This window comes from Podarcis vaucheri, assembly GCF_965113315.1.
Source record: "Podarcis vaucheri genome assembly, chromosome: 2".
Lineage (NCBI taxonomy): Eukaryota > Metazoa > Chordata > Lepidosauria > Squamata > Lacertidae > Podarcis > Podarcis vaucheri.
Genome location: NC_138760.1, coordinates 86754634 through 86775205, shown reverse-complemented (window position 1 = coordinate 86775205; position 20572 = coordinate 86754634). Strand labels below are relative to the sequence as shown.

Sequence of the window (20572 nt, the reverse complement as noted above, 5' to 3'; positions counted from 1 at the left end):
ACATGATATCCATTGCACGAAAGAACTTCATAGTGTCCTTTAGGATATCGTTGTGCGTTGCCATCAGGGGTTGAACCCAGTCCCGCGCCCCCTTCTCAAGATGCCCAATTACGAAAGCAACTCGCGATTCCTCATCAGGGAACTCATCAAACTGCACATTCAGGGCATATTGCATCTCGGTCCTAAAGGCATGGTAATCCTTGGGGTCCCCCCCAAACTTCTGCATCAATCCTGGTACCTTTCTGGGGAACTGAGTGGTTCTCCCCTTTTTGTCAGCATCCTGAGCCCTTCTCTCCTCGAGCCTCGCCGTCTGCAGCGCAAGTTGGACCTCCAGAGCTTGATACCTTTCTTCCAAGCTTGGACCAGCTCCAACCCCTGCCTCTCCGGTTCCGGCTGGGTTGTTCATGATGCTTTCTCCTGCACAGGCAGCGTACAAAGACTGTCAGACTGCTGTCAGGGGATGATTAGCTGCTTGTGCTTAAAATTGTGCCCCTTCAGAGTTTGTGCGGCCCCACAAACCTCTGTGTGTGACAGAGCTCCTCAGACATGTCTGCTCTAGTCACTAGTAGAGTCTGACAGTGGCTGCCTGCGGAAGCGCTTCCAGCAAAGAAGCTCCTTAACGGAAACGCGTCTCCTGGACTCACGACGTGGCAGCTTCCGGCGAAGCATGGGTCTCCCTGCAGTTGCTTCTGACACCTCCCCGCTATTTTCGCTGGACGTGTCTCTCACCCCTTTCTCTCCCCTGCTGTTTCCTGCCTGGGCTGCTGCGTCTCTCTCAGCATTACTGAGATCCTCCTCCAGAGACCCCTCGCTCCCCCTACTGGTCCCTGCTTTGGCTGCTGACTCTCTCCCAGTCTCTGGGAGCCCTACCAACTCCCTTTCCTCTGATGTCAGTTCCCTGACAAATATGTATGTACTGTATTGTGCGGTATTATGTGGTGGGGTTCTTTTATTTGTATTGTTGTACAATACCTGTATTAACTGGTGGGTAGCAAATGCAATAAAGAAATAACATAAAACATAACATAACATAACATAAATCTCTGGAATTTACTTGCGCACTTGAGTTTAAGATAATTCATGCGATAGGTAGGATTATCTGCTGGTAGATTTAATTTTTAAAAGCCACAAATGATCTCTCTTGAGCTACACCCACAGAGGGCCATCCATGCTGTTTGGCAGGCTGCAGATCTTCTCGTTGAAACTGATGCATTCTACCCTTTCACTACTACACATCTACTCAGATGTTAAGGCACTAGCCTAGCTTCCTAGAAAAATACCTGAAATCGACAGAAAAGCAACAATGATCCAGACATTAGAAGCATGAATGTTTGGAAAGTTCAGCTGCTACCGGGATATTACTATTAGTGCCCCTGACCCTTAGACCTTGTAGAAATTCTGTCAAGGCCGAATGCAGCCAGTGAAAGCTTTAAATCCAGATATGCTTGAGGTTATGCTGTCCCATTCATCAGGCACATGGTATTTGATTTTAGTGAGATAGACAGTCCTATCCCCTGTTCTGATTTATTTCTTTAAAATAACAGGCAGCTTTATTTATGCCCCTTGCTATAGATTCCTGTGATTAATTCAAATAGGTCCAGTGTCAAGGACCATAATAATGCCGCACTCACATTTTATTGCATAGAAATTATATGAAGCAAGGGACGCGGATGGCGCTGTGGTGTAAACCACTGAGCCTTGGGCTTGCCGACTGAAAGGTAGTGGTTTGAATTCCCACGACGGCATGAGCTCCCATTGCTCAGTCTCGGCTCCTGCCAACCTAGCAGTTTGAAAGCACGCCAAAGTGCAAGTAGATAAATAGGTACTGCTCTGGCGGGAAGTGAACGCCGTTTCCGTGCGCTGCTCTGGTTTCGTCAGAAGCAGCTTAGTCATGCTGGCCACATGACCCGGAAAAACTGTCTGCGGACAAACACCGGCTCCATCAGCCAGTAAAGTGAGATGAGCGCCGCAACCCCAGAGTCATTTGCGACTGGACGTAACTCTCAGGGGTCCTTTACCTTTACCTATATGAAGCAAAAACAATATGGGAAATAAATGTACAAGATGGGACAGAGAGGGATGGCTGGGGACATGGTGAACAAGCTGCTTGCCGTTTTCTGAATTTGGTATTTCACAATAGACAAAAAGTAGTGATATTACATGATTTCCTCTTTATCAGCGCATATTTAGTTACATTCATGGGCTATCAATGAAAGTGGTTTAACATCTGCAGAGGGTCCTGAAAGAGGATCATGAGGCCATTTTTATGAGGATGAAAACCATGCAAGTGAGCACCATAAAACACACACATCACTTCCTGGACCTCAGGCTATAGTGTAAGTCAGAGGAACACTCAGACATGTATCTGAATGAACATCTGGGTGAAGATTTTGCACTGTATTACTTAGAAGAACCTTCTGTGAATGGAGACACACAACTGAATACAACAACTCTCTCATTTTTTTGTGCCGCTAGAGTTCAATTAGACCCTGCAGTGCAGGCAGCTCATCAAAGCAGCCATGCAACTGCTTTTCGCAGAGTTGCTTTTTGCCAAGGAAGATGGCAAAAACCTTTTTGTTCCACTTTGATACGTTTAAGTTTCTCTCTCTCTTTGTATTTGGCTGCCTTTCTAAATTGTCTTGCTTTTACTGATCCCAACGCTTTTAACTGTGCTTTAAGGATTTCATGTGAAACCACTGAGAGGACCCATGAAACAGTTCCCAGAGTGTTATAATACTAAATCAAGCTCATCCAAATACGACTAATACAGTCTTCCCTGCTTACTAGAAAGCACTAATGGTTCTTATAAATTTCCCCATTCCAAAGGAAAATTGCTGAAAGAACAATGTCCTCTTCGCCTCGCTTTCACTCTCAACCTGGTCATTGTTTTATACTGAGCAGATGGTATTACGAGATTTCCTTTTGTTAAATAAAGAACAACCATCTCCCTTCAAGGGTTGCAGAGAGGTCACTGAAACCAAGATTAACAATTGATTAGTTGTAATGGACCATGGCAACAATATACAACAAAAGGCCTTGTCAGAGATTAGGCTCTGCGGCTCATGCTGCCAACACAAATGGCTTTTAACCTGAAAGTGCTAAGATCATCAACATTTCCCCAAACCTAAGGATTTAAGGAATGAGGATGAACTGTGGTGATAAGGCATCTTTAATAATGGGTTCTATAAATGTGCAGCTGGTTTATTCAGGCAATAGATCTGGCTTCTTGTGGATATAGGGAAAAGGAAATATGATAGGTTTGCAAAATCAGAGATCCTATTCATTAAAAAACATAGGAAGAGTCCTGGATGAGACCACAGGCTGATCTAGTCTAGCATACTGTTCTCACAGTGGACAACTAGATGTCTATGGGAAGCCTGCAAACAGGGCATAAGCACAATAGCCTTTTCCTGTGTGATTTTAAAAGGGTTTTGCAAATATTCCATTGATTAATATTGTTTATAATTGTATAGAAACACCAAAGTTTCCATAGCTCCTTAAAACCAGCTCCCTGTATTTTTTACCTTTGGGATTTGGTTTTAATACTGCGCAACATGTAATGTAGATTGACAGTACATTAGACCTTTACTGAAAAGCGAAGTAATGGATTATTATTTTTCAGCTTCAATTTTCAAGTGCTCAGTACTATATAAGCTAATCAACATGATAAGTGCTGGTCTTAGATAGGGATACACATCCCCATTTCATCAAAATATGAATCCAGACAGTTCAAGAGAGCTGAGATATTTGCTATGTTTCCAATGGGAAGGGGACCTTTACACTGGAATGTAATTGGAATGAGCCATTGGACTGTTATTTCTACCTTAATTTTCATGTGAAGTCTTCATGGGCTACTTGCTACGCATTAGTCCAAAATGTATTGTATGCAAGTAGATGAAAGAGCATTTGGATTACTGCCTTGCCCTGCCTTTTAGACCCAGTTTAAGTAGTGGCTATCTAAACATGAAGTTCAACACTTTTTCAAAGAACAACATCACGTCTCTAATCCCATCTCTGTAGGTTAAATTTCCTAAAAAGCATTTTCTTGCCAGTAGATTTTATTTATAGTTTTCTTGTCTGCCCTTCACCATAAGGTCCCAGGGCAATATAATATGCATTATAATAAGAGATAAAAGAATAGCAATTGTAAAAACAAATAAAACCATTTCCACCCAAACAGAAAAGTATAATTCCAGCAAAGAAGTGAGTCCCCCAAAAACAAGATACCGTAACTGCACACTGCAACTAGACCTCATGCTTCTGGTTCCAGAGTTTGAAGTCTTGCCCAAAGTTGGAAATTTTGATTACATTGCTGAAAAATTCAGCCATATCTTGTCATAAATAATGAAAGTATGAGCCTACGAAATAACTAAGTCATCTTCATTGCATAAAGGCACTAGGCCTTTTATGATACTGTATTTTCAGATGACCATTAGTTGTATCCAAGGGTTCTACACCATCAGCAGAAGTTTCCACACATAGAAAAAAGGTCCATCTGTGAGCATATCTCTTCTTCCATGAATGGTGGCTCGTTCCACAACAAAATGTTTGGACTCAACATACTAACCTCAAAAAGATATATTTTTTCCTACCTGTAAATCAGCATCAAATTCATGTTTCAAATGAGCATCTTCTGCAGCTTCAACAAGACGCTAAAAAAAAAGAAAGAAAACAAAGTATTACTTTCTAGAAAATTCAGGTATATTTTCATGTTGATTAGCTGATAGACAATCTTGCACCAAGTTGTGAATACTTAGTAAACTTGGTGGTCGTAGCACCACTAAACTTATTGGGTTCTGGGGAACCTACTGTTCCATCCTGTCCCCAGTTTGGGGGAATACAATTGACTTGCATAGGAGAAGGCATAGTTCAACTAAAAAAACCAAACACCGTTTTTAGTCCCTCTCCCAAATCACTGGGATTGGAGTAACCTGGGGAAATAATTGACTGAACAAAAACTAGAAATGTATGTCAAAGATAAAGATTCCTCAACCCCTCCCTTCCAAGCTCTGGGTGTTTTTCAAGTCAGCTTGGTTTTGTTTCTCTGAGTTGTGTGCGTGTGGAGAGAAATGGCCATATATTTCTTTGGTCTGCTAAAGCCACATAAACACTTAGAAGCTTAGGGAATCCCTAATCTACCACAAGGTGCCTTATTAACAAGCACAATCCAACTCAGAAATTGAGTTTCCCCCAAATCATCCCGATTCACTTCATCATTTGAGGTACGAACAAAGTTGATATACATCCATAGTATTTACTACTTAAAGGAGCCACAAACAAAGCTTACAGCAGGGTTACCTCATGGAGAAAATCTGCTGAGGATCAGACAGAAGTACTTCAGAGCATTCATTCATTTACGGCCAAAATGTTTCCTATTATACATGAGTTGTTGGAAGCTGCTTGACAGCAGAACCAGGCAGCAAAAGTTACTTGCTCTCCTCTTGACAATGGGTGGGGATCTAGACTTCTGTAGATGTAGAGAGATCATGCCTGGGAGGCAACTTCTCCTGATTTCCCGTCTCTCCCTACAACCTCCTGCACCACCTCCCATATTGTTCTGGAGGGTCCCATCCCCCCGCATCCTCCAGAACAGTATGGGAGGGTGCGTGGGGGTGGCAGGGCGAATCAGCAAAAGTCATCTCCTACAATCGCCAGAAGGAGAATTCCCTGAATGGAACTCTACTTAGGGGTCGATCTCACCCACAGAAGACAAGTCTGGATTCATCCTCAATGATGTAACACCATGCATGGCACAATGCATGTTCATCCACCCACCAGCCAATGACGAGCAGGTAGGCAACTGCATTGTGTGGCAGAATCCTAAGTGCTGTGCTAAGCTACAGGAACCGGAAAGAAAGAGCTAAAGTCTGATAGAAGTTTGAGATCTTGTGTAAAACTGAGTTCTGCCTCGGTTTTTGACAAAATGCTGTGTAAAACACCAACAACCTTCAAATCAGTAGACAACCTGACAAACTTGCAATATTATACTGTCCTACGGAGTGTTGTTTACATGTAGCAAACATACTGATCAGCGCTTGTTGCATTTATTATTGGCCAAAATAGAAGAACAGGAATTTGGGAAGAGCAGGGATTCAGGCTAGAAACTAAGTCCACAGCTGTAATCTGGACTCAGAGATCAATATATTTTTATCGTGTTCATTTTTTTCTTATCAAATTAGTTATTAATGATATTTAAATCCTATAATTATTTTTCCTTCACTAAAGAAAGATAAATCATGAAAAGTATGTATTAATTACAACTGATAAGCACTGGGGGGGGGGCAAATATGAAATGGAACATATAAAATTCTCCACTGAATAATCCTTTAATAAAAATGTAACATTCATTTGAATGCCTTAAAATATTTCAAAATCAAGCCTCTGGATTACCCACTTCATGTGCATTTGAAGTACCTGCCCTAGCAGGTTCTGTTGGCTGTCCCTAAACCATTGGTATTCCATTAAAAATAGTAAGATCAGTCATGTTATAACTCAGTGATATAGTTCATATCAGTTTGGGTAAAACACAACATTTTGTAAGAAATAATAAAACAGCTTTCTGTATATATTACTGTTAAATTACACAAAATTAAGCAGAAACATTCAAAAGGGGCACAGCTTAACCTATAATATTTCAAACTGAACGGCTAATTAAATGCCCCCCCCAAAAAAAGCAGCATTTTACACTCATTTCAGAAAACAGCATTCATATGACAATTTTGAGCAGCAGTACGTCCATAAAATCCAGTCACCAGGGTGTAATAGCAGAATAAAGCCAAGAAGAAGCTGTTGTTTCTGGTTGTTAAGAACTAGTTATTTTATATTAACATATAAATTTTCAAAGCAACATCAGTTACCCACACATTCATAGAAAAAATGCTTTCTCAGGAAGGGTGCATAAGATCATACATTGTGCGCTATGCACTATCTTTGTTATTTTTGTTAATTGACTTATTATATTATTATCAGTCTAGTAGAGTTATACTGTATAGTAATAGCATTATGCATATCAGAAAGAATGGCCACTTCTACCCAAAACTACATTTATAATATAACTATTTCCCCCTTCCACCCAGCCTACACACAATAGCTTGGGGAGTCAAAGAACAAACTATTTTTAAATCACTGTAGCGATTTGCTGCACTGACATCACTGCGGAAAGATTACAACAGTACTCTGGAGACTATTCATTAGTAGATTATCAAAATAAAATAAAATAAAAACATTACCAAGATCCACTTCCCGTATTACCTCATTGGTGGGTTCATTTCAAAAGTGGGGAATAGACTTCAGTCCTAGCAAACTTTGCATGTTTGCAGGTGCCTTTCTAAAAGGTTGCTTTTTGTCGAGAAGGGCTTAGATTTATTAGTGTGGAGGGCTTTGGGTAATATTCTGGCATAGATGGGTAAATATGCTGAAAGTTCATCTTAATCCCATCAGAGTTCTTCACTGTTTTCCCATCATTTATATGTAAAGGCTGGAAAGGTAACAGAACAAAAGATTCCATTGACATCATTGCAATTTATCAAATTTAAAGAGAAGGGCAGACCAATTTCCTCCATTCCATTTTCTAAGTCTTCTGCGGATTAGCTGTGTCCAGAGTTCCACTCCACCAGTCTTCCAATTTCTCAGATCATTTCTGTAAGGTCCATGCACATTTTACCTTTGCTACATCAGTTTGTTTCATATGTTTACATGGCTCTACTACCCTCCCCACACAAAAAAATAAGGTAATCTACATTTAGGAGTGATCATGTGGCAACATAATTGTAGACTGGATGGCTAAGGCTACAGTTAGCAGGCCTCAGTCAAGTCCCGCTGCTGGGCTAAGGGAGAATAGGGTGGTGGCCTTCCAAATTCTACGCTACACTCCTTGGTTTGAACACCTGTCCACCCTTTTCCAAAGAGGGGAAAGGTAACTTTTTTTAATTCCTAAGAGCAAAGGTATGCATCAACCTTTCGCCCATAAGGCTATTTTTAAGACAAAAACCAGGCAATGCAATTTCAGTCATGGAAGAGGAAGAGGTGCCAATAAGGAAACTGGGTCTTCAACTGTGTCAACAAATGTCAGCTTTAAAAGGGAAAGTGGACAAATCCATGGAGGATTAGGCTACTGAGGGTACCAAGTCACAATGGCTGTAGGCTCGTTTCAGTATCAAAGGCAACATGCCTCTGAATACCAGTCACTGGAAGTGGAGAACAACAGTGCCAAACTCCCCATTTTAGCCAAGTCATGGCCATCCTCTGGCCTTCCGAAAACAGTAGCTAAAAAGGCCATTGTGAAAGATAAGGCCAGGCCTCCTCAGCTCCCTCAACATGAACAATACATTCCTTGATGTGTGGAGTGCCGCAGGGCGCAATTCTCTCCCCAATGCTTTTAAACATCTTTATGCGCCCCCTTGCCCAGATTATCCGGAGCTTTGGGCTGGGCTGTCATCAATATGCTGATGACACTCAGCTCTATCTGCTGATGGATGGCCACACCAACTCGGCCCCGGACACACTGACCAGATGCTTGGAAGCTGTGGCTGGATGGTTTCGTGGGAGCTGATTGAAACTAAATCCTTCGAAGACAGAGGTCCTATGGCTAGGTCGGGATAGCATGGGGATGAGGGACCAATTCCCTTCTCTTGCGGGGGCCCAATTAGTGCCATTGCCTTCCGTTAAGAGTTTAGGTGTAATCCTTGACGCCTCCCTTTCCATGGAGGCGCAAGTCACAGCAACAGCCAAGGCGACATTTTTCCACCTTCGCCGCATCAAGCAGTTGGTCCCTTACCTTTCCCGCCCCGACCTGGCCACAGTGATCCATGCGACAGTCATCTCCAGGCTTGACTACTGTAATTCGCTCTACGCGGGGCTGCACTTGAAGCTGTCCCAGAAACTCCAGCGGGTACAGAATGCTGCAGCGAGGCTCCTCACGGGGTCTCTGCCATGGGAGCATATTCATCCAGTGCTTTTCAAGCTGCACTGGCTCCCGGTGGAGTACAGGGTCAGATTTAAGGTGCTGCTTTTGACCTTTAAAGCCCTTCACGGCCTAGGACCCTCATACCTACAGGACCGCCTCGCCTGGTATGCCCCACGGAGAGCCTCAAGGTCCATAAATAACAGCACCCTAGTGGTCCCAGGCCCTAAGGAAGTTAGATTGGCTTCAACCAGAGCCAGGGCCTTTTCAGCACTGGCCCCAACTTGGTGGAACGCTCTGTCTCATGAGACCAGGGCCCTGCAGGATCTGATTTCTTTCCGCAGGGCCTGTAAGACAGAGTTGTTCCGCCTGGCCTTTGGATTGGAGCCAATTTGATTCCCTCCGCCCCCCCTTTTTCTTTTTTCTTTTCCTTCTCCTGCAATGAGGCTTCATTTTAATATTTTAATGTTCCATTATTTTAATGTTGTATTTTATTTTTGTTTTTAAGTTGTAATCACTCATCTTGTTTTTATTATTGCTTGTAAGCCGCTCTGAGCCCGGCCTTGGCTGGGGAGGGTGGGGTATAAATAAAAAATTATTATTATTATTATTATTATTATTATTATTATTATTATTATTAATTGTTATACATACAGTGGTACCTCAGGTTAAGTACTTAATTCGTTCCGGAGGTCTGTTCTTAACCTGAAGCACCACTTTAGCTAATGGGGCCTCCTGCTGCCGCCGCGCCGCCACTGCACGATTTCTGTTCTTATCCTGAAGCAAAGTTCTTAACCCAATGTACTATTTCTGGGTTAGCGGAGTATGTAACCTGAATAGTATGTAACCTGAAGCGTATGTAACCTGAAGCATATGTAACCCGAGGTACCACTGTATAAAATTTAGCAACTGAATTCAGGAATGCATTATTAACAAAATGCGGCATTTATCCTTTCTTGCTTTGTTTTGTTTTTACAGATGTTTTATGTGGATTTGGGACCTTTTAAAATTTTGTCTGTGCTAAACATATGTAGTGCTTCTTACATTATCAGAGGAGTGTGTGTCATGTATACATCATGCAAACCTTTGTTTAAATGCAGTCGATTTAAAAAAAGTGGCTTTGGTGTAATTTTTTTTGAAAAGTAAATTAAGAGCAAAACACATGTGCACCTACTTGGTCTAATAAGTCCTCACACCAAATTGTCAAATTGCTTTCTTTTTTTTTTTAATCTGTGGAGTTCAAAGAGCATGGCTGGCTTTCATGAAAAGGAAAGCAGGGAGAAAAAGAATGGGATTCATGCATGGAATATGTTCACTTGCCATTTGGCAAGGGGGGTGGGCGGTCTTAGCTGCTGGCTGGGGAAGCAGGACATGACAGAGTGGGACAACTAGAGTCACATCCATAGCCCTGTCATTTGCACCAGCCAGGCTGGAAGTGGTGGAGCAGGGAAAATATGCCCCTTCGCTATTGCCAGCTCTAAAGCTAGTGCAGCATACAGGTCTGAACAGACCCACAGTGATCATGTGACAGCAGCAGGGCCACCTCAAGATCCAGTGGCCAAGATCCTGGGCCTGGTCAGCACAGCCTTGAAATGCCTTGTTTCAGAGTTTTCCACTGGCTACTGCCAGCAGGGATGGCAGTAGTGGTAGCTTCTACCTACTGTTTTTGCAGACACACTGACGTACTCTCATAGAATCATAGAGTTGGAATAGACCACAAGGGCCATCGAGTCCAACCCCCTGCCAAGCAGGAAACACCATCAGAGCACTCCTGACATATGGTTGTCAAGCCTCTGCTTAAAGACCTCCAAAGAAGGAGACTCCACCACACTCCTTGGCAGCAAATTCCACTGTCAAACAGCTCTTACTGTCAGGAAGTTCTTCCTAATGTTTAGGTGGAATCTTCTTTCTTGTAGTTTGGATCCATTGCTCCGTGTCCGCTTCTCTGGAGCAACAGAAAACAACCTTTCTCCCTCCTCTATGTGACATCCTTTTATATATTTGAACATGGCTATCATATCACCCCTTAACCTCCTCTTCTCCAGGCTAAACATGCCCAGCTCCCTTAGCCGTTCCTCATAAGGCATCGTTTCCAGGCCTTTGACCATTTTGGTTGCCCTCCTCTGGACACGTTCCAGTTTGTCAGTGTCCTTCTTGAACTGTGGTGCCCAGAACTGGACACAGTACTCCAGGTGAGGTCTGACCAGAGCAGAATACAGTGGCACTATTACTTCCCTTGATCTAGATGCTATACTCCTATTGATGCAGCCCAGAATTGCATTGGCTTTTTTGGCTGCCGCGTCACACTGTTGGCTCATGTCAAGTTTGTGGTCAACCAAGACTCCTAGATCCTTTTCACATGTACTGCTCTCAAGCCAGGTGTCACCCATCTTGTATTTGTGCCTCATATTTTTTTTGCCCAAGTGCAATACTTTACGTTTCTCCCTGTTAAAGTTCATCTTGTTTGTTTTGGCCCAGTTCTCTAATCTGTCAAGGTCGTTTTGAAGTGTGATCCTGTCCTCTGGGGTGTTAGCCACCCCTCCCAGTTTGGTGTCATCTGTAAATTTGATCAGGATGCCCTTGAGTCCATCATCCAAGTCGTTGATAAAGATGTTAAATAAGACCAGGCCCAAGACAGAACCCTGTGGCACCCCACTAGTCACTCTTCTCCAGGATGAAGAGGAACCATTGGTGAGCATGACATGACTTATTTTTCAGAAATCCATGCTGACTATTGGTGATCACAGCATTCCTTTCTAGGTGCTCACAGACTGTTTGCTTAATGATCTGCTCCAGAATCTTCCCTGGTATTGATGTCAGACTGACTGGGCGATAATTATTTGGGTCCTCTCTTTTCCCCTTTTTGAAAATAGGGACAACATTTGCCCTCCTCCAGTCTGCCGGGACTTTGCCTGTTCTCCAGGAATTCTCAAAGATGACTGCCAGTGGTTCTGAGATCACATCTGCCAGTTCTTTTAATACTCTTGGATGCAGTTCATCTGGCCCTGGAGACTTGAATACATCTAAACTAGCCAAGTATTCTTGTACTATCTCCTTAGTTATTCTGGGCTGTGTTTCCTTTGCTGAATCATTTGCTCCAAATTCTTCAGGTCGGCCATTGTTTTCTTTATCGGAGAAGACTGAGTCAAAGAAGGCATTGAGGAGTTCAGCCTTTTCTGTGTCCCCTGTTTGCATTTCACCATCTTCTCCTCTGAGTGACCCCACTGTTTCTTTGTTCTTCCTTTTGCTACGGACATACCCATAAAAGCCTTTTTTGTTGCTTTTAACCTCTCTAGCAAGCCTGAGTTCATTCTGTGCTTTAGCTTTTCTGACTTTGTGTCTACATGTGCTGGCTATTTGTTTGAATTCCTCTTTGGTGGTTTCCCCCCTTTTCCATTTTTTGTACACATCCTTTTTAAATCTTAACTCAGTTAAAAGTTCTTTAGATAGCCACCCTGGCTTCTTTAGGCACCTTCCATGTTTCTGTCTCATTGGTATTGCCTGAAGTTGTGCTTTTACTATCTCCCTCTTAACAAACTCCCAGCCATCATGAACTCCCTTTCCTTTTAGTATTACTGTCCATGGGATCTCACCCAGCACTTCCCTAAGTTTTATGAAGTCGGCTTTCTTAAAGTCAAGAAATTGAGTCCTAGTATGCTTGGCTGCTCCTTTCCGCTGTATAGTAAACTTCAGAAGAGCATGATCACTGGCGCCTAATGATCCTTCCACTTCTACCCCACTAACCAGGTCATCAACATTGGTTAGAACCAGATCTAAAATGGCTGTTCCTCTTGTTGCTTCTCCCACTTCCTGGACAATGAAGTTGTCTGCAAGGCCAGTGAGGAATCTGTTTGACCTTATGCTCTTGGCTGAGTTTGACATCCAACAAATATCCAGGTAATTGAAGTCCCCCATTACTACTATCTCCCTTCCTTTTGCAGGCTTGGCCATCTGTTCTAGGAAGGCGTCATCTATGTCCTCCGTTTGGCTTGGGGATCTATAGTAAACTCCCACAATGAGGTCTCTGTTATTCTTCTCTCCCTTAATTTTGACCCAAATGCTCTCACTTTGGCTTTGAGGTTCTAAATCTTGGATCTCTTCACAGGTATACACATCCCTGACATATAACGCCACTCCTCCTCCTTTCTTGTCTGGTCTGTTTCTCTGAAAGAGATTGTATCCCTCCATTATTACATTCCAATCGTGGGACTTATCCCACCAGGTTTCAGTGATTCCTATTATGTCATATTTAGTTTGCTGTACCAAGAGCTCAAGCTCATCTTGTTTATTTCCCATGCTTTGTGCATTAGTGTACAGACATTGAAGTCCATTAATCATTCCCCCGTGTCTCTTATTTAAGGATTTTTTCCTCCCACCTTACTCTGTGCTGGTGAGGCTTTCCAGCTGACAGTGGAATGCCTCCACCAGTGGAGGCAGGTGGAGCTTGGCAGGGCTGGCCAGAGGGACACCTCCATTCCATCAAGTCCCCTCCAGGGGGGGATAAGGGGTCAGATTATTCTTCTCAGCTACAACCCTATGCACTGTTACCTGGAAGTACATCCAACAGGGACATAAGATCAGAGTCAGGCCCCAGTTTGTCCAGCATCCTGTTCTCACAGTGGACAACCAGATGCCTGGAGGAACCTCATGAACAAGACCTGAGTACAACAGCACTCAAGTAAACATGCATAATATTGGGCTGCATATGCAGATCCTGATAAATGTAACTTCTTTGTGCATCACGTTGTAAAGCCACATGTCACTCAACTAGAAACTAAAAGTAGGGCATGGAAATTAATCTAATTAAAATAAATGTCCTTGCAATAAAGCATTACTTAGATGCTAAGAGTGAGAAATCCACTTAATTAAACAGATTACACAATATTGTCTCACTTAGATTGGGAGGCTCTGACTTTCAGCATATTGAACAACATACTGAACAACTCAAACATCTTTCTGTGTTGCTATCATGATGATAAGGATTATGCCCACTTTTATCACTAAGGCCTTGACTTCAGCCTCCCAAAATGCTTAAATAAGGAAGTGATTACAATACACAGACGTGTTCATTGCTTCCTGCTTAATTTTCTTTTTTGAGTAGGTTTTGTGTAATATTATTAACAATGCACCAGAAATAAATACAGCAAGTAACATCGTAGATATAATTTGAAAGACACTAGGGGGCAATAATTGCTGTTCAAACATCCTAACTATTCAAAAGCTCATACTCCAATATCATGAGCACATTGTACTTGAACTGAGATTTTGGCACAGAGCTTGACCAGTTTGTCTTCTACTTAAAGAACAAACCTGAACTTTTGATAGGATGGAAAGCAGCACATCCCTGACAATGACACAGCAACACCCACACACTATGATGGTGTGTGGTGGTTTTTGATGCTGCAAGCCTAGCTGTGCCTGCATACTTGTAAAAAGAGGGCATCTTCATGCATCTGATGAAGCAGACACCTACTCCCAAAGGCTTACACTGTAATAAATATGTGGACCTTTAAGGTGTCAGAAGACTCTTTGTCAATTTTGATATATGCATACTGTACTTGAATTATGGGAGGAAAGGTAGGAGGCCCTTTAAGAAATCCACAGACCCCAATCTCACCCCCAGCTTGGCTCCCTGCTTGTGAAATCCTTTCTCCATGAAGACTCACCTGGTGGCTTCGCTACATATCTTCAGGTGCCAAACAAAAACATTCTTCTCCCAGGCCTTTGCCTAATTAAACAATCTCTGGGTATTATTATTATTATTATTATTATTAAACTGGGGGTATTGCTTTTGTCTGTTACTATGTTACATATTTTGTAGTAGTAGTAGTAATGATGATGATGATGATGATGATGATGCTGAAGTCTGATGTGGGTTGTTATAATTTAACTTTAAAAATGCAGCTAAATTCAGTGGAGGCAAAAGGAGAAGAAATGGACAGAATGAGGCATTTACTTCTTTTTTAAAATTTCCTTATGTAGATCAAGAGACATTTCCCCCACAAAGCTCTCAGCCACATATTACGACTGAGCTACCCATGTTATGTTTTGTTTTGTTTTGTTTTGTTTTGTTTTGTTAGTTTCAAAAGTACAGACTTCTTTCCTTGTAATATTATTGGTTTCTGAGAGCCCTCCTGTGGCTAAAACCTAACATCTGCATATTTCCAGGGACTTGTAAGAAGGAAGTACATCTCACTGGATAAAGTGCTTAGTGGTTTTTATTGCAAAATGATGACTTAAAACCCAAAGGGGGCTGAACTTTATGAAGAAGTGTCAGTCATATATTCTGCATGTCTAAATATATTCATCGTATAATGCCAACTACTTAATATATTTCTGACCAAAAATCACAACCCGGAATATCTTGCTGAATAAAACAATCTGAACTGATGCCCTGCTATGAGAGAAGGAAGATTTTCATCATTCTGATCTATCAACCCACCCATATGTGATATGGTATACACTTGAAGTTCCTACACCTACAAACTTCCCCCATTTATTTCAGTGGAGGGAACAGTTCCGTGCAGGCGCAGGTCTAAGCAGGCACAGAATTCCAGTGCAAACACAAAACCACCTATTCTCTTTAGCAGGTCTGCTCCCTTCACTGAATTGGCTCTTATCATTAGAAGTGGATCATGCCATTTTATGGTCTTGTCAATAGATGGCACTGGGCTTAGTTGTAGCGGGGGGGGGGGGGAGAGAGGCTTCCCACTTGTTAAAAAGAGACCGTACAGTTAGCTTGCTGAATCATGTGTCCTCAAAGCATTCTATGACAAGGGGAATGCTTGTCTATTACTTTGTGTGATGAGCATGCATTATCCTAATCTTATTGTTGCTTCCTAAAGGAAGAGGGGGGAGACCTTATCCTTGTCTCCAGATGGAAGAACCTCACTGTTGGTGCAGCTGCTGAAGGGAGCATCTCTTAGATGCGCTAGTTAAAAATACTTACGCCCCACCATTTGCCAAATAGCACCAAGGCATCTTGCATAAAGTCAAACAAGATGCAATATTAAAATAAGACACAGTGCAATCCTATACATGAAAGATTTGAGTTCACTAAGACTCCTACATATCATGGATTGCAGCCATGGTATTTAAAACATAAACATAAATACAATGTCAATTCCTCATAAATTCATCTTCCATTGTAACAGAGCAATGGGCCCCAGAAGCAGCTGATCAACCCAATGAAGGTCTATGATTGGACTGGGAGATGACTAGTTACTTTTCTCACCTATATCCCCAGGGAGGGCAGTTTTGAATGTTACACAAAAGCAGTGGTGAGGGGAGACCCCAATACTCATGCTTCTTTTATGCATTTCCTCCCTGTGAAAAACTCACACTCTGAAAAGGAACTGTAATATCTTCTCCACGTTATGTTGTTTTCAGGTTAAGCAAGTGAATGCCTGAAAGTGCTAAATTTCTTGTGTCTGGTAGGCTTTCTACGTTGGCACAGATTATTGTATGCAACCATGCGGGGCTCAAGCCATTATTCATTGCTCTGTATTGCCTGTGGCTTCTCTACTGAAACCAATGAGCTTTTTCTACACTAGGATGACCAGAAGTATTTGCATCATGCTTTTAAATTGCAAAATTTGCATTCACTCAACCACTGGCTATTAGAATGTGCAAGTCTTTTAGCCAGTTTAAAATCCACCTGAAGACTTATTTATTTGACTTAGCGTTTAATTGGACTCTTTGCTGCTACTTTAGCAGCCACATGCCCTTTGCAGATTAGGGATTTGCCAATGCCACAACAGTGAAGTAAAAGTAACACAGGAAATGAAAAGTAACTCATGAAATAGTTACTGTACTTTAGCTCTGCAAGATTGTGATTATTCTTCTGTTGACACTGGGAGTACAAACGCAAGGGGAAAGGGTACTTTGACTATCATATCTCATTACATTTCTATCCCACCTATGGAGCTCAGAGTGGCATACAAAAGATTCTCACACAATCTCCTATCCATTTATGCTCTAGCGCTGATGTCCTGCACTGAGCAAGGGGGTTTGACTAGATGGTCTGCAACAGGTGTCGGGAACTTTTGGCCTTCCAAATGTTGCTGTATTTCCACTCCTGTTATCCCTTGCCACTGGGCATGCTTGCTGGGGCTGATGAGAGTTGCAGTTCAGCAACATCTGTATGGTGAAGGGTTCCCTGCTCCTGATGTACATGGTCACTCCAGCTCTATGATTCTATGGGCACTGACCCACTCAGACCTGTTTAGCTTCAACATAGTTGCTAAGCTGTTCTCCCAGGCCAGGCCTAGGTGACAGCAACTCACCTCATTTGAAACATAACGGGTTATACTGAAGTAAGTTCTACTCCAAGTAGATCCACTGAAATTAATGTACTTAAGTTAATTGTGCCCATCAATGAGTCCACTGAGGAAGATTAGCAATTGATATAAACCAGTGTTATATATACTGTATTCATTTAGTTACTGGAAGATTTTTACTGTCACCACCCAGAAAGTCCATAGAAATATACAAACTTAAGTAGCAACATTATTCTAACAGTAGGGACAACACAAACCAAATTCCCTTCCATTTGGAAATCCAAAGCCTATTGAAAAATTAAAGTCTAAATAGCTCATCTAAATCATGGTTAGGCAAACTAAGACCTGGGGGCTGGATCCGGCCCAATCACCTTCTAAATCCGGCCTGCAGACAGTTCGAGAATCAGCATGTTTTTACATGAGTAGAATGTGTCCTTTTATTTAAAATGCATCTCTGGGTTATTTGTGGGACATAGGAATTCATTCATTCCCCCCCAAAAAAAATAGTCCAGCCCCTCCCCCCCAAGGTCTGAGGGACAGTGGACTGGCCCCCTGCTGAAAAAGTTTGCTGAACCCTGATCTAAATGGACCAAGCTCTTCGGTGCTACTGAATCTCACGAATGCAGCGCAGCAACCAACAAATAACACTCTATCCATTGTTGGAGTGGCATCTTAAATTCATCACTAAACCTCAGTCATAGAGCTTGTACATTTTGGAGTAGTTTCCCCCTCAGGTACGCTATACAGAGCTTTAAAGTTAAACCTGACTTGTATAAGCCATTCAGAGAGCCTTTTAGGAAATAAATGCAGGAAATAAATAAAACCAGCACTTTGAAATCAGCCAGAGAGCAAGCAGGCTCCTGTGGTATTGGTATACTATGGCCCCCTCCAGTGGAAACAGTTCATACTTTTAGCTTACAGGCATCAGCTGGTGTAAGAAATTCTGTGATGTACATGTAACTCAACAAAATGTATTTATCACGTGTCAATGTATTTATCACATTAGTTGGTACCCTCTTTTCATAGCATATTACTCCAGTAATCAATCCTCTCTGCCTTCCTTAGGGATGAGGAACCCGGGCCATGTAAGTTGTTGTTGGACTTCAATTCCCATCAGCCCCAGCCAGTATGGCCAATGGTCAGTGATGATGGAAGCTGTAATCCAATAACATCTGTTAGGTCACAGGTTCTCTGTTCCTGTTCCACATGGACCTATCCACCCGCTGCATTCATAATCTGAGCCCTTTTACAATGCCTGTTCCCATCTACAAGTGTGAGTGGCTGAGACACCAGACAGGGTCTTTTTAGTAGTGGTGCCCTAGTTATGGAAATCCTTTCCCTGGAGTGGCAGGCTTGGGTTAAATTGTTGTTTATTTATTAAAATCATTTTATAAACTGCTTCTCAGCCAAGAGTCCTGAAGCGGTTTACAGAATAAAATTCCAATACTGAAATGCTAAAAATATAATCAAGTAAGTATTAAAATATACAGAACATCCAAATAATATTGATGATGAACAATGTCAGGCATACACAATATCTAAAATGGGCAAATAACTTAATCAGAGAAAGCCTGAAAGAAACAGATCTCATTTTAACACAGGCACCCTACTGTGGGAGTGTTCTAAAGAGTGGGTGCCACTACAGAGAAGGCCGTCTCTGTTATTAGCATTCAGACATCATTTGTAACCCTTTTTCTTCCACCATGCCTTTAGTTTGATTTAGTTTTCTCATTCTCTGTTGATTTGGCTTTTTGCGACTCTGATTCATACTTTGACCCTTTTTTATTTTATTTTGTTTGTTTTGTGTTTTGTTCTTGATTGAGGCTGTGAGCAGTCCTTCCTGAACCAAAAGGCAGGATATAAATGTTTCAACTGCAGAAATAAAATATATCCTGCCTTTTCACAATGCAGCCCATGTGATACGTATGGAGTTTCCAGGTGATCTCCCATCCAGACACTGAACAGACTCAGACCTGCTTAGCTTCAACACAGTTGTTGCATCATATGCCTTTAGACACGAGGCCATTATCACAAAGTTTATTATAGAGTTCACCTGAAAGTTATCAACTAGACATATTTCCCCATTTTGAACATGAAAACAAAAATGACATAATTCAGTTCTTCAAAGGACAGACCTTGGACAAAGCTCAAAGTAAGAGAGACTGTGAAAATATTCCTTTTCCTGTTTCAAATTGTGGTATGGACTCAATAATTTTCTGAAGGCAGGAAGAAAAGAAAAGAAAAAAACCAAAAAAAAACCTCTGATCTGTATGTGGCATGGGCCATGTTGAAATCCCTCACACACAGAAACTTCCTATACATGTCCAATTGCATTGAAATGCCCTTACTCTGTATGACTCCTATTTCCACGTACTAAAGCAATTGATGGCTCTATGTAGTGCTAGCATACAGGATAAACAGAATCATAAAGGAAGGGACAGAAGAAAGGAAAGGGTCCATGAACCAGGCCTGTCAGTCTAGACTCTGAGAGCATTCCTCTGCCTTTAAGACCTTTGCAGAAGGGACTATTCAGCAGCATCCCTTACCATCCCTGCATCATCACGACCTAGTAGCAATCCTAAGGAGGCAATGAGGAGCAAGAGGCAGGGAAAGCATGCAAAGCTAATGTTCACATATTGATTTGAATGCAGTGGCCAGTTATTTGACTGTAAGCTTCTGGCTTCTATTGATATGTCATTAGTGGAGCTCCAGTTTATCAAAATACAAGATAATAATAACTGCATTTTCCTACATAATTTTGGAGAAAATACCTTTTGGCTGCAATCCTAATAACAAGCACATCTGAGTTTCAATTTATACGCCAACATGGCAACACAAATAATCTGAATTTTCCAATAGAGTATTCACTGCCTGTTTGGTCCAAAGTACCATGGAATCATGGGGATATTTTACTCTTGTAAGTGGGGAAATGCAAGATCCAGTAGGCTCAATTGCTGTTTGCTTATTTGTTTTTTTAAAGAACAGCAATTCATTCAGAACTGGCATAAGCAGGGGAGATCTGGGTTCAAATCCACAATCAGTCAATAAAGCTCAATATGAGCAGACCCAGACTAGTCACTAAACCTGAGGTGATCCTGCCTTCCATGATCATAGCCACTGTTACCAGCATGTGAAAAGCATGATCATTTGAATTCACTCATCTAACTTCATTTGTATGCAACAGATAACAGAAAGATAGATATGGGCTGAATAAGCCATTCTGCATGCAAAAGCTCTCAGGTTCAATCCCGGACATCTTCAAGTAGGGCTGGGAGAGACCCGTGTCTGAAAACCTGGTGAGCTGCTGCCAGTCAGTGTAGACAATACTGAACTAGACAGACCAATGGTATAACTCAGTAGAAAGCTGCTTCCCACATAGATATAGTGACAG

The 20572-nt window shown here is 42.0% G+C and overlaps 1 protein-coding gene across 4 annotated transcripts in view; it reads right to left on the bottom strand.

Moving 5' to 3' along the window:
* The window catches only part of CACNA2D3 (calcium voltage-gated channel auxiliary subunit alpha2delta 3), a 498960-nt gene that overhangs the window by 326547 nt on the left and 151841 nt on the right, over positions 1 to 20572 (bottom strand). For all 4 annotated transcript variants that reach the window (XM_082209336.1, XM_082209333.1, XM_082209334.1 and 1 more), the window contains exon 4: positions 4593 to 4652. In XM_082209336.1, the coding sequence (XP_082065462.1) occupies positions 4593 to 4652 (60 nt within the window). The remainder of the gene's footprint in view (positions 1 to 4592; positions 4653 to 20572) is intronic.